General features: G+C 40.1%; 2 protein-coding genes across 3 annotated transcripts in view; both read left to right on the forward strand.

The window, feature by feature from the left end:
* The window catches only part of kcnq5a (potassium voltage-gated channel, KQT-like subfamily, member 5a), a 131,973-nt gene extending 123,909 nt beyond the window's left edge, over nt 1-8,064 (forward strand). The window contains 3 exon segments of the mRNA XM_034209954.1: nt 1,108-1,221; nt 2,998-3,124; nt 3,705-8,064. Of these exon segments, the coding sequence (XP_034065845.1) occupies nt 1,108-1,221; nt 2,998-3,124; nt 3,705-4,724 (1,261 nt within the window). The 3' untranslated portion in view covers nt 4,725-8,064.
* Nucleotides 8,065-8,593: 529 nt separating this feature from the next.
* The window catches only part of ddx43 (DEAD (Asp-Glu-Ala-Asp) box polypeptide 43), a 39,694-nt gene continuing 34,771 nt past the window's right edge, over nt 8,594-13,516 (forward strand). For both annotated transcript variants that reach the window (XM_034209958.1, XM_034209959.1), the window contains exons 1-5: nt 8,594-9,010; nt 9,482-9,537; nt 10,226-10,337; nt 10,644-10,745; nt 11,170-11,225. In XM_034209958.1, coding sequence (XP_034065849.1) covers nt 8,668-9,010; nt 9,482-9,537; nt 10,226-10,337; nt 10,644-10,745; nt 11,170-11,225 — 669 coding nt within the window. In that variant the 5' untranslated portion in view covers nt 8,594-8,667. The remainder of the gene's footprint in view (nt 9,011-9,481; nt 9,538-10,225; nt 10,338-10,643; nt 10,746-11,169; nt 11,226-13,516) is intronic.

Genomic DNA, 13,516 nt, shown 5'->3' on the forward strand with positions numbered 1-13,516 from the left:
TCTCCTTCTCCCTCCTCTCTATCTCCCTCCATCTCTCTATCTCTCTCTACTTCTCTCTCTCCCCCTCTCTCTCTCTCTTTTCCTCTCCCCCTCTCTCTCTCTCTCTCTCCTGACAGCCTGTCAGTATCTCATGCAGTTCACTGATCCAGTAATGAGTGACCCGACAGTGAAGAATAAACATATGTATAACTAGTTTAGCTAGTTTCAGAGGTAGATGAAATAGCTAAGTGTGTTAGGTCTAACTCTTAGTGTGTGTGTGCGCTCACCGGTCCGTCACAGCGGGTGGAGCTGCAGGATTTCTGCTTCACACACGTTGCATACCGCTATTTTATTGTCATTTTCGGACACCTTAAAATACTGCCAGACTGGTGAAGCCATTTTGGCGAGCTTGTTTTGCCGCCCAGAGTATTTTACGTCATGTGAAATCGATCGGAGCATCCCTAAAAAAATACATGTTCTTTGTTGAATAGTGACAAATCACAGTTTAAATAAACGTTTCTGCCATGACATGAATAACAATGTAGATGTAAGACTACATACAAGTCACATTTTTAAAAGATTTTGTTCTCAAAAGACAAAAATCATAGAATGGCCGTCGTTCATTTCTAGTACCAATATCAGCCTTGGATAAAAATCTAATAAAAAAAATCGAATTCAAAAGCATTTTTAGATAGATAGATAGATAGGAAATGTTTGCGTTGCAACAGCATAAAAAACATGGCAATGTACATGAGAGAAATTAAAACACAAGAAATAAACAAAATATTTCAGAAATAGCCTACATTTCCCTCTCGCCCTCTGTGTGTATCTGCATGCTAATGTTATTTAATGTTAAAAAAGTGAGAACTGGATCTAATTCCTTATTTTCCACCTCAGCTTTATGTGTGTATGTGTGTGTGTGTGTGTGTGTGTGTGGTGTGTGTGTGTGTGTGTGTGTGTGTGTGTGTGTGTGGTGTGTGTGTGTGTGTGTGTGTGTGTGTGTGTGTGTTGTGCTGTGTGTGTGTGTGTGGTGGTGTGTGTGTGTGTGTGTGTGTGTGTAGCTGGTGTTGTGATGTGAGCATGTGAGAATGTGAGATGTTTCTGACCCAGTCTCTCTCCTGTCTCCAGACTGGCCAGTGCAGCGGGCTCTGGTCCCAGCCTGAGCAGCCGACCCAGGCACATGTCCTCTCCTGCCCTGCACTATTATTACAGCAACGCCAGGAAGAAGCTCTCTGGCTCAGGGTTACTTAAATTTCACTTAATTTTAAACTCACATACAGTAGAATCCCATTAGTTCCTTCTATGGTCCCCGTTAGTTCCCTTTCTGTCTCCAAATGTGTCTGACTTGCTGTAAAATGTCACATGAAAACAGGCGTGCTTGCAGGGATGCTGATGATTTTCATTTGATTTGACGTTCTTTAGGGAACAAATGTTTGGAGTTTGCATAATACACACAAATGGGCTTTTAAAATGAAACTCATCTCAAAGTCATTTTTCAAAAACATAATTCATGTAATGCATTTAAAGGTGGGGTAGGTCATTTTGGAGAAACCAGCTCGAGTGCGCTAGAATTTGAAAATACACAGCCGGAAAAAATCTGCCACTTCCTCACAGAGCCCCTCCTCCAACACACACAAACGCGCATATGACCAATGAGGGCACGAGATAAGTTTGTGCACAGATGGAAGGCTGACAGGCAGGTAGGCCATCCAGTTACTTTAGCCGGGCCGGCTAAAATGATTGGTCGTGCTTTTTACAGCGCCACGGCTTCCACAGATGAGATTTTTTTTTAATGGATTTGTTGTCAAAGCACTTCAGATATTCATTGCTATCGGGATGTTAAGAGCATTCCATGGAATATAACAAAAAGTGTATCTCGAGCCGGTTTCTCAAACTTACCTACCCCACCTTTAACTCTAGCCATTTGATGAGGTTTATTTTCACCAGGTGTCATATACACAAACGTTTGCATTTAATTCTCATTTGTACTAACGCTTATGGCCTAAACATCCCTGTTGCTTCATTAGATCTCCTAGTTCCATACTTCATCCACTCTCCCTTAACCAGAAAAAAGGAAATGTGTGTGTGTGTGTGTGTGTGTGTGTGTGTGTGTGTGTGTGTGTGTGTGTGTGTGTGTGTGTGTGTGTGTGTGTGTGTGTGTGTGTGTGTGTGTGTGTGTGTGTGTGTGGTGTGTGTGTGAATGTTGCTAACCTGTGTGCAGTTGTAAGTGTTTCCCATTACTTCATGTGTTTTGTGTTAACTAAAATCTAAATAATTGGTGGTGCTGGCCTCCCGTAGACCGATGCATGTTAGAGATATAGAAACTTTATTAACTTCACTAATTCAACATTATAACAGTGTCAAAGAACTTTGGTCAATACTCTAATCTTCATTAAGCTGGCTACAGATTCATAATCATTTGAATGCTGCACTGCATTAAGCATCTCATTTGGATTTAAAATGTCCTAAAACACGAAATAAAACATAATCTTCCTGGTCGAATGTACTTATTGTAAGTCGCTTTGGACAAAAGCGTCAGCTAAATGCAATGTAATGTAATAATCTACATACACAGCGATTCGGCTGCAAAAACCTTGTCATTTCAGTAATGATGTTTTTCAACGTGTTTTCAGTCACAAAAACACGCTTAAAAAAATGCATTGTCATAACTTTTGCTTCTGACTGTATTTGTACACATCATTTTGGGATGTACTGTAGTGCTCATAAATGACTTGCTTTTATCCCTTTCCTTATGAAAATGTGAAGATTCTTTTGGTGCACATTGGTTTTCATGTGTGAGAATAACCCATGCAAACTACATAGTCAATGATATCCAATCTGTTTTTCCTTAATTCTGACCATTTCGGGCACTGACACAGCCAAGCGATGTGTGTTTTACTGTTTTACTAACTCCTCCCGCTGCTGCTTTAGGTTTGTTGCCTGACTTGGGATAACCTGAAAGGAAACTCGGGTGCCTTGCTTCTATTACAACATCAGTATTTTCAAATGTATCCACAGGGTGGATCAGATTCTGGGAAAAGGCCAGATTCCCGTGGATAAGAAGGTGCGGGACAAACTGAATCCAGATGGAGAGTCGCTGGAGGGCATGAGCATGCTGGGACGGGTGTGTAAGGTGGAGAGACAGGTGAGTCCAACAAATAATCTTACAGGAAAAGCTACATCAGCACTGTAGCGGCTGATTCATAGGAAATCAAACTGAAAATGTAACTCAAAGTGAAACTGCCACTGGGGCACCAGATAGCAAAACTTCCACAGGTAAACATCCAAGTCCAGGCAAGAACGTAGTTTCGTATATTTATTTCCAATCCAGTACAATGAACGGATTTACGTGAATTCTTGCCCTGCAGCCTTTTCTGTGACTCACGCAATGTGTACAAATGTGTTCCTCTTCAATTTAAAATTTGCGACATCGTCCTATTTCAAGGTCATGGTCACTGACTCTTACCTAAAAACTGTACCTGTATGTTTTGAGATATCCTGTTGTATGGATATCACAGTGCAGGGATTGATAACAGAGGAGTTTTACACTTGTCTGCTTCTATTTCACTCCTGGATAGATGCTTACTGCATTGTGTTGCTCCAGTACTTTTATTCTTTGCAATTGACAAGAAAGTTGAATCAAATCCAATCTAACCTGTGCTGATTTGATTTGTGTCTCTCTCTGTTTTTCTCTACTCTCTTGCTCTCCTTTTTCTTGTTCCAAGGTGACTTCCATTGAGTCAAAGCTGGACTCTTTGTTGGATGTTTACCGCCAGGTCCTCCAGAAAGGCCCCACAGCCCTCACTCTCTCCTCCCTGCCGCTGTTTGAGCTGGACAACCACCAGCACCTCAACTCCGACTACCAGACCTCCGTCATCAGACCCTCTTCTCCCCAGGGGGGGAATCTTGTTGGAGGCGGAGGAGAAAACCGTGGAGGATTACGCCGTTCTCTCAGCGCCAACCCCAGAGGCCTGCGTCTCATCCTGGCTCCTTCCGATGACGATGGCCTCCCGGACTCAGCCCCTCCATCCTACCCCCCGTCCACAGCCTCTCTCTCCCCGTCCCCCCTGCTGCCTCCTGATAGCCCCTATCCAACCTTGGTCACCCCCAATGGTACCTCCAAAAGAGCACACTTCCCTGACCTGCCTCCTCCACCTCCATCCTCAGGGGGCTTCACCCTCCGTCTGCCCCCCCTGCTGCATCCCTCCCACCTCCGATGCTCCACCGACCCTCTCCCAGATGAAATGACAGACGTGCTGCCGCTGGATGAGGGCAGTCTGGGCCCATCCGTGGTTCTGGGGTCCAGTGTGGATGCTGAGCAGGAAGGGGACGCTGGTGCGGGGGTGCAGTCACAGGAGGGGGTCTGGAGGAGGAACATGAGCCTGGAGGTCAACCCCCTGCTGCTGCTCTCATCGAGCCCAGACGAGAGGCCTTCAGATTGGGGAGGCTCCCTCTCTGTGCACAACCTCAGCCAGCCTTTGAGCAACCATAACCCCGGTCTGTCTTCCGCGCTCAACAACAGCAACGGTAGCAGCAACGGTAGCAGACACGGTAACGCCCACGCTGACCTCAGCAACTGGGATGGAACAGAACTCTTAATTAGTGAGTGCGAGATAGAGCCAGCTGAAGAACATTTCAACTTGTTGTCCGAGGAACCGGACCCCTCAGACCTCTTACAGACTGCGGAGGAGGAGGCTCCTCCCCCAGAGTTCCTCAGTCAGTCGCCACACATACACCTGGCATAACCACACACACACACACACACACACACACACACACACACACACACACACACACACACACACACACACACACACACACACACACACACACACACACACACACACACGCATACTGTATGTACACATCATTTTAAGGAAATGTACACGAATACAAACTTTCCTTGAAGATACATTGTTTTGGTCTTTATCTAAGGATATTTGGAGATGTAACTTTTTACAAAAACAGATTGTTCATATACAATGACATCAATACAAAAAAGTTGATCAAATTGATGTTTGTTTTAAATAAAGACCCAGGAAAGATAGTTAACTGTGATTTCTGAGCCTGCAGTCTGACACCTTTTAAACTAATGTTAGAAGCAAATACAAATAATTTGTTTACAGCAGTCCTTCATATTAACTCAAAGGAAAATACTGTATGATTGTAAGCCAACATGGGTGCATATAACAACAATCAATTGTCTAGTTGAACCTCAAACATGCCACAGTTACATGCCCTCACATACAACCACTCTATCACACACACAAAAACACACCGACACATGCAACCATCAACCACAATCACCAGTAACTCCAGCTAACTTGACAAAGAGCTGTGACTGACTTTATACTTTTTTGTTTTCATACAAGTGCTTGTATTCAGAGACTTTCTCGAAAAGGAGTGTCACTCACTCTCCTTATTCAATGTCTGTCTTTGGCAATGTGAAATGTCATCTGTTACTTTCATACATATCACTGCATGGACTGTTTCCAAAAAAAATAATGAATGAAATTAGAACTATAGGTGGGTATGATGGGAATATCTGAAATATAAAAAGAGTTCAAAGCATCCTCAGCATGTATTTAGACCCAAAGCTCCCGTTCTGTTTCTACAACCACAGAAATATTAGTTAATGTTTATCTGGCTGTTTAGTTTTGTCTTTTAGATAGTTGTCAGTACATTTGGATCGGGCAAACCTACTTGGAGAAGATGTCTTATCAGCAATCGGTAAAGACAAAGTGCTAGACTATGTCTGAATAGTGAATTGCAGTATAGGTTTATCAAGCTGAGCATGAGATGCTGCATGTCTAAGCTGTTGCAATAAGAGCAGTTACACAACGCTGGTGGCCTGGATGTCCTTTTGCATGTTAATGCAACGTTATGTAGTTATTGTTTGTTTTTTATTTAGCCCCCCCACACACAACTGTTGGACAGCTTTTAACTTCACAAGTGCAAGTCCTGATTGCACGGCTAACGGCTAACTTGCCGATAGCTGCAATTGTTAGTTAGTTAGCAGTTTTTAGTTGCCCTAGCAGAAGGTAAAGCTTTACATCAGGAAACTCCTTAAATCATAGTTAGTCGAGGGAAATCAGAAAACATTTAGTCAATTTAATATGACCCAGTTCCACTAAAATCAACTTAGTGCCATGAAGCCTTATGCACTTCTCCTGGGAGAATGAATGAAGCAATCACCTAAGTGATGTAGTTAAAGAACATTCTCCCTATTACACCTTTAAAATGATTTGTAAGCTTTTACTTTAAGGACAAATAGCTAATGTTGCTTTAAAGCAATGTTTCCTCAAAATCCCAATCACTAGAGTGTGAACAAAGACTGCCATATGAACATTATATATCCTAATTTGAAGTCATTTAAATGTAGTTATATGAATAACCCACTTACAATGACCTTTTAGAACAAACATACAACCTCTTTTAATTTGTTTTGTTGACAAACCCTGTCTTTTTACTGGGTGCTGTTTGCACCTTGTGCATCAATAATGATTAGAGGCTGCTGGACTAAACATATTCCCTCCTCCCAGTCCAGGCTGGCACAGTAGGGGTAGTGAGGAGTTACAGGGCCACATGTACAATGCACAGACTCCACTTATAACATATCAGGTTATTTTGGATTCACCTGAGAAACCCATGATAACAATGTACTGTACATGCACTGTTGTTGATCCAGTATGCGTGTTGTTACTTGATCCATGTGTCCCTTCTGCTGCTGACAAAAATGTGATGTATTCAAATTGTAAATCAGGAGCGAGGGTGGATGAGATGAGAAAGATTTGCCATATTATCTTAATACAAAATGCTTATAGATATTTTCCGTGACTCCTGCATTTTCAACATTCAGCTGGTGCACTTATTCAGAGGAATGTTTTAAGGAAACTTCAGCAGGATACTGACGAAGCAAGACAGAATTGAATCTGAGATTGAGATTAAAATGTGTTTGTTGTGTGGCTGCTTAAAAGTTGTCTGCTGCCCCCCCTGAAAAATATGTTTAGTTTACCACCATTTTGTATGTGCATGTACTTCCTCCTCATCACATCAATCATAATTACAATACTTAACCAATTAGGGTTATTATGATACACTTAAAAACACTCAAGTGCACATATGTAGGTGCAGTAAGTCGATATTCAGATTGTTTTCACTGGCAGGTTAAAGGAGGATGAGGCGTTGCAAGTTTCCTAAATGACACTGTCCTAACACTACAATTCAATGCCATCCTGCTTGTTGACTGCTATTGAATCAGAATTATGCAGAAAAACTATGTCCGCCATCTTAATTTTTGTTAGCCATTTTGATTTGTTTTTGCATGTTTACCTCTTAGGGGTTTGCCGTCACAGCAGTCTTAAAAATGTATTTTAATGTGTTAATGACAACCTTGATTCATCATTGTTTTTTTCAGTTATTTTCCCTTTGTGTTAAATGGTGAGTAAGTGCATCGCTTAGCAAATTAATATTCTGTAGTAGAATATAACAAGTATTATCTCCTAACAAATTCAAATTGTAAACACTTGATTTTGAAATATTCTACAGCCCATGCAGAGTTTTTTTCTGGTATGATGAAATATATTATCAACGTGAAAGCACAGCTGTTTTTGAAGAGCCTGAAAATGTGACATGGTAGTTTAAGGCTTAATATTGGAATAGATTATTTTGTAGTTATTGATTGAGCTTTGCTACATATGAAAAGAGGCCAATAAGAACTGTCTGTTACTTTGAAACGAGATGTCAAACACAAGGAAAGCCCATGGAGTGTTCCTGTCATACAACATGCTCAGTTTTGCTATCTGTAAATTGCTTAAGGGGGCCTTTCTTGCATATGAAAAGTTTTTTTTTTTTCACGAGGCTATAAAGGTCCTGTCCACAGACTTTAAATGGCTTTGATGGCTAATAATACAATTTCTCTACTGCTTGAACAGTAATGTATTACACAACTGGGCCTTAAAGCTTGATAATGTTAACATTTGTATTTCTTTGAAATTAATTTATTAAAGTGCACATTATGTTCTCTCTTGATGAGAAATGCAAAAATAATTTTATTATTCTATAATAAAGTACAAATCAACTAAACAGTTTTGTTTGTGTCTTTGATTTACTGTTCCGATCAACATTTAAACAAAAAAAGTCAAGAAAGTAACACATGATGGTCATGATGCCTTTTTGGAATAAGGATTGTATATTCAGGGTGGTGAACAATGGGTAAAAGTTAAAGCATCTATTAATATTTTCGCAAATTCCTCCACCTTTCTGTGCTACATATCAACATGACAAGTGTACAATTATTAACTAAATTCAGTGTTAATAAATTAAATATTTGTCAAAATCTTATCAATTTTCATAGTTACTTTTGGTACTTTAAGTATATTTTGATGCAAATGTATTTGTACTTTTACTTGAGTAACCTTTGAATACAGGACTTTTACTTGAAACAGAGTATTCCTACACTCTGGTACTTCTACTTTTATTTAAGTTCAAGATCTGAGTACTTCTCCAACTGTTGATAAGTTCAATATTTATCAAAATCTCTCCACTAAAAAAACGTGGAAGTATAAACTCACAGAGCTTACTTGAAGGCGGCATTCTTGATTGACAGCTAATTGTGACCATATTGTTTGTGACGCAGTGAGTTAGCAGCATGTATGTATCGTTAGCAGGTGGAGAGCCAAATTCAAAATGGCCGATTGGGAAGATGAGTACAACGTGGATGGCGTTGCTATTCAAAAACAAGCCACAACATCAGCTCCAACTGAGTGGAAACCGTACCGCGATGACATTCAGAAACAAAGTGTATATTTCGGTGTGAGAAATGGAACCCGGTCTGCAGCCTCCAGAGATTGGCAAGCGGACCGTGGCGACCAGGAATCCGAATATAGAAGTCGTCGAGGCGGGGGGGAAGGTCGATCGTTTCCCCGGAGCTCCGGAGGCCCAGGACGGGGAACCTTTGGCGATGAAAAGTCGGACTCTTCACAGCCTGTGACTTTCGCCGTGGAAAATAGTTTAGTTGGCAGGATAATAGGTATGCTTTTAAAACAGTTATTCCAGTTTTAAATTGTGCTATAAATCTTTGGAACCTATGCTAAATCACTAGCTATGCTAAATCAGCGGACTTCAGTTGGTGTCAAACTGTTGACGTTTGAGCAAATTGGTGAGGGACTGTACTCCATTTTCACAGCATGTCAATGTACTTTAATTGACATGTTATATTTCCATAGCAGTACATTCACTTCAAAATGTTTTTATTTCATCCGTTGGAGCTAAATGCTACTGTTAGCTATCTTAGCCTAGGCCAAGTTAGCGTTGCTAGGCTAAGCAGCCACATGGCATTGGTTGCGTAATAGTCATTCTGCACAGATTCAGGAACGTGTGTGTGGGTATGATCTGTAACAATGCGTTAGTGTAGTTTATGTTGCATCTCTTTCCCCTGCTGTACTTAAAAGTGTGTAGATATGTTTGGTTAGACATTAAACACATTTTAATCTTGTTAAAGGTAAAGGAGGAGCCAAAATCCGTGAACTTGAAGAGAGCACTGGTGCAAGGATTAAGGCAAGTTGGGTGACGTTTTCCATGAAAATGTCGATTTATTTTTATACTACTGGGTAGCTTTAACATATAATAATGTATTATTGGTTTGTATTAATTGTAATAGTCCTTTATGCTATATAATACAGTATAAATAATCTAAATCCTCAAAGTAGCTACTAATTAAATTGGTAAAATACATGTAGTGGTCTAAAAGGTAAAACATTTGCCTCCAAAATGTAGCAGAGTATCACAATGTGAGACTGACTGACAATTTATAATTTGTTAGGGGAGTTTTGGGAGTCATTGCAGAGCCTTGGTCAGGGCATGTTTAGGAAAGAGCTGCATGGATTGATCAAGTTGCCGATTTACATTGTAAGCCATCAATTTCAGTAAACAATAAGTCAAAATTGCTTGATTCCAGCTTCTTAAATGTCAATATTTTCTGGTGTCTCTTGCCCTATGACAGTAATGTAAGCCACTTTAAATTGTGGACAGAACAAGTAATATGAGGTCCTTTTGGGCTTTGAGAAACACTGATTGACATGTTCACCTTTTTGACATAGAGACCAAATGCTAGTTAATCTAGATTAATAATCATCAGATTATTTGACCCTGGTAAAAAAAAATCATTATTTGCAGCGCTAGTATAGGATGTTAGATATATTCCCTTTATCTCTGCAGTTTTTTGTATTCACTTTTTACATTATAGGTAAACAAAGGGGACTATGAAGGTGAGGTGGTCCTCATGGGGTCCTCTGAAGCCCAGCAGAAGGCCAAGGAGATGATTGAAGAGCTGGTGTCAGATAGCAACTCTCAAAATGGTAATTTTTCTGAAAACTATTTATCATGAAAGCATTCGATTAGGTGCAAAACATCCTTCCGCAAGTCTCATCCCATAGATGTTGTCAAATGTGACTCTTTGTCCTCTGAATGTCATTTTTCTGCATGTGAAAACATTCTAGATTTGTATTTAGCAGGGCCACATTAAATGTTCAAACGGGTAGGATATTAAGACAAATATGGGACCAGGATGGTTTACAAAATGTCACCACTAAGTGTCACATATAGCAGCCCATACAGTGTGGAATATATCCCCCCCAGCTTTCTTACACTTTGTCTCTGCACAGCCTCCGGAGGCCCAGGACGGGGAGCCTTTGGCGATGAAAAGTCAGACTCTTCACAGCCTGTGATTTTCACCGTGGAAAATGGTTTAGTTGGCAGGATAATAGGTATGCTTTTAAAACAGTTAATCCAGTTTTAAATGGTGCTATAAACGTTGGAACCTATGCTAAATTGTATTGTTAGCTATTCTAAATCACTAGCTATGCTAAATCAGCGGACTTCAGTTGTTGTCAAGCTGTTAGACGTTAGAGCAAATTGGTGAGGGACTGTACTCCATTTTCACAGCCTGTGAATGTCAATGTACTTTAATTGACATGTTATATTTCCAAAGCAGTACATTCACTTCAAAATGTTTTTATTTCATCCATTGGAGCTAAATGCTACTGTTGGCTATCTACATTAGCCTATGCCAAGTTAACATTAGTTAGGCTAAGCAGTCACATGGCATTGGTTGTGTGATCCCCATTCTGCAAAGATTCAGGAACATGTGTGTGGGTATGATCTGTAACATTGCGTTATATCTTGTTAAAGGTAAAGGAGGAGCCAAAATCCGTGAACTTGAAGAGAGCACTGGTGCAAGGATTAAGGCAAGTTCAGTGTCGTTAGTGTCAAGCTAATGATGTTAGCGCACATCCATGAAAATGTGGATTTATTTTTATACTACTGGATAGCTTTAACCTATAATAATGTATTATTGGTTTGTATTAATAATCTAAATCCTCAAAGTAGCTTCTAATTAAATCGGTAAAATACATGTAGTGGTCTAAAAGTATCACAATGTGAAAACGGACTGACTATAGAGTGGCGAAGTCCCTCCCCTTCCAGTGGACCTCCATGGGACCTTATTTCGGAAAAAATATGTATTGAAGTCAATGGAGAGAGAAAGATTATCTTTCAATCCCGTTTGAATTGTGCCACGAATTACACATTTTCTTTGCCAATTTAAAAGATAATTTTGCAAGTCAAAAAAAAAAAAAGTGTCGTAAAACTGAAGTAACACTTTTTTTCTTTCTGTGAAACTCTCAATGAACTACATCTCTGGTCTCGCAGACTCTCACACCAACACACGTCACCAAGATGGCCGTCACTACTGTCTTGCTAAACAAGGGATTGACTACCCTCACTATCTATCACCACAATGAAACACGTCCAGAAGAATGTCATGCAAAGCTGCCTGCCTTCCTTTGATTCTCTCTGAACTGCCTGATCTTTTTTATGTTTAATGTCAACCATTTGTGCAGATAGCATGAAGTACAAAAGATCGCAGATGCTAATGTAGCGTTAGCATTTCTCCCCCGGGCTTAAATGGTGTATTATACAGGGTTCGTACGGGTGCTTGAAATCCTTGAAAATGCTTGAAATTTGACGTGGTGTTTTCAAGGTTGGGAAAGTGCTTGAATTTTGGGAATGGTGCTTGAAAATGTAAATGCTTTACTTTTACAATAAATTGCTGTCTGACTGAATAGTTCGCTTTTTAGATTAAAAGAAAATAATTGCTTCGCTTCTAAAACAGCTCCGCTGCGGCCTTCCCGCGCTATGCGCGCGATCTGCAAGTGTTTGTGTTACGTGTGACCTGGGCATTCTGATGAGTGTGATAGATGACTGTGTGCCAGGAGGTTGCCGTTTCAACGAGCGTTGGCTAGCAGAAGACAAATACAAGCCATGGCTAAGACGAGGGTCAAGCCCACGAGTAGCCTCCTGCAAAGTTTGCAAAAGTAACGATGGGAGAGTCTGCGCTGACGAGCCACATGAAAGGTACGCCGTAGTAGAGCATTTTAGATTAGGCTAACGTTGCATGTTACGTTTGTTTAAGCTAACGTTAGCAAGCTGAATAGCGAACTCGATTGAGGGATAATAATAATTTCAGAGGAGCGTAACCTATGTTATGTGCGTTACAGTCGCCATCGTGGTGTTCAGAGGATGAAGCACTCACGGCATTTTGTGTTATAGTCACGAAATATAATCTATTGATTCGACACAGAGCGATTTTGAAAGCAATGTATTTCTACTGGTAGTATGTTTCGTGCCTAAACCAAATGTGACTTGCTCTATCGAAATCAGTCACATTGACCCGAAGACACATTTTCGTTTGTATTACTGGTCTGGGGGAAGCTCGTGTGTGTGCGTTTGTGTACCGGGGAAACACCGGCTGTTGTTATGCTTGCTGTGATGTTACATTAGTCCGTTCTCTGCTTGTAATTATGCCGAAGCTTCAAAGTTGTATTTATCATCTGAATTTGCCGAAACAAGTTTAATATTCTGAAAGCCAAGACTTTGTTTATATGAAAACAGATGAAAACAAACTGTCTTTTATATAAAATTGAAGTATTATACAAGTAAAACTACATGTTGCTTTAATCCCATGTAATTGTAGAATGAACACAGTCTTCCTTTGAAGATGTATAAGTCGGGTGTCTTGAGTAGCATTACCTACAAATCATTGTACACATTTGTAAATATTATTTTCCACTTGTTACCATTGTGAGTCTATTTTTATGCAGCTCTGCGTGATTTTGTGGCTACAATTCAGACTAATACGCTACTAGAGGTGGAATAAGTACTCGAGTACTTGAGTAAAAGTATAAGTACTCAGATCTTGTAGTGAAATTATAAGTACTCAGATCTTGTACTTAGCAAAAGTAGAAGTACCAGAGTGTAGGAATACTCTGTTACAGTAAAAGTCCTGCATTCAAAAATGTTCCTCAAGTAAAAGTAGGAAAGTATTCTCATCAAAATATAGTGAAAGACAGTAAAAGTAGTCGTTGTGCAGATTGGTCCATTTCAGAATACTATATATATGATATGTTTTATAATGATTGATCATGAAAGTGTTCTCAAAGCTGGTGAAGGTGCAGCTAGTTTGAATGACTTTGTATAC

Source organism: Gymnodraco acuticeps, unplaced genomic scaffold (genome assembly GCF_902827175.1).
Source record: "Gymnodraco acuticeps unplaced genomic scaffold, fGymAcu1.1, whole genome shotgun sequence".
In the NCBI taxonomy this organism is placed as follows: domain Eukaryota; kingdom Metazoa; phylum Chordata; class Actinopteri; order Perciformes; family Bathydraconidae; genus Gymnodraco; species Gymnodraco acuticeps.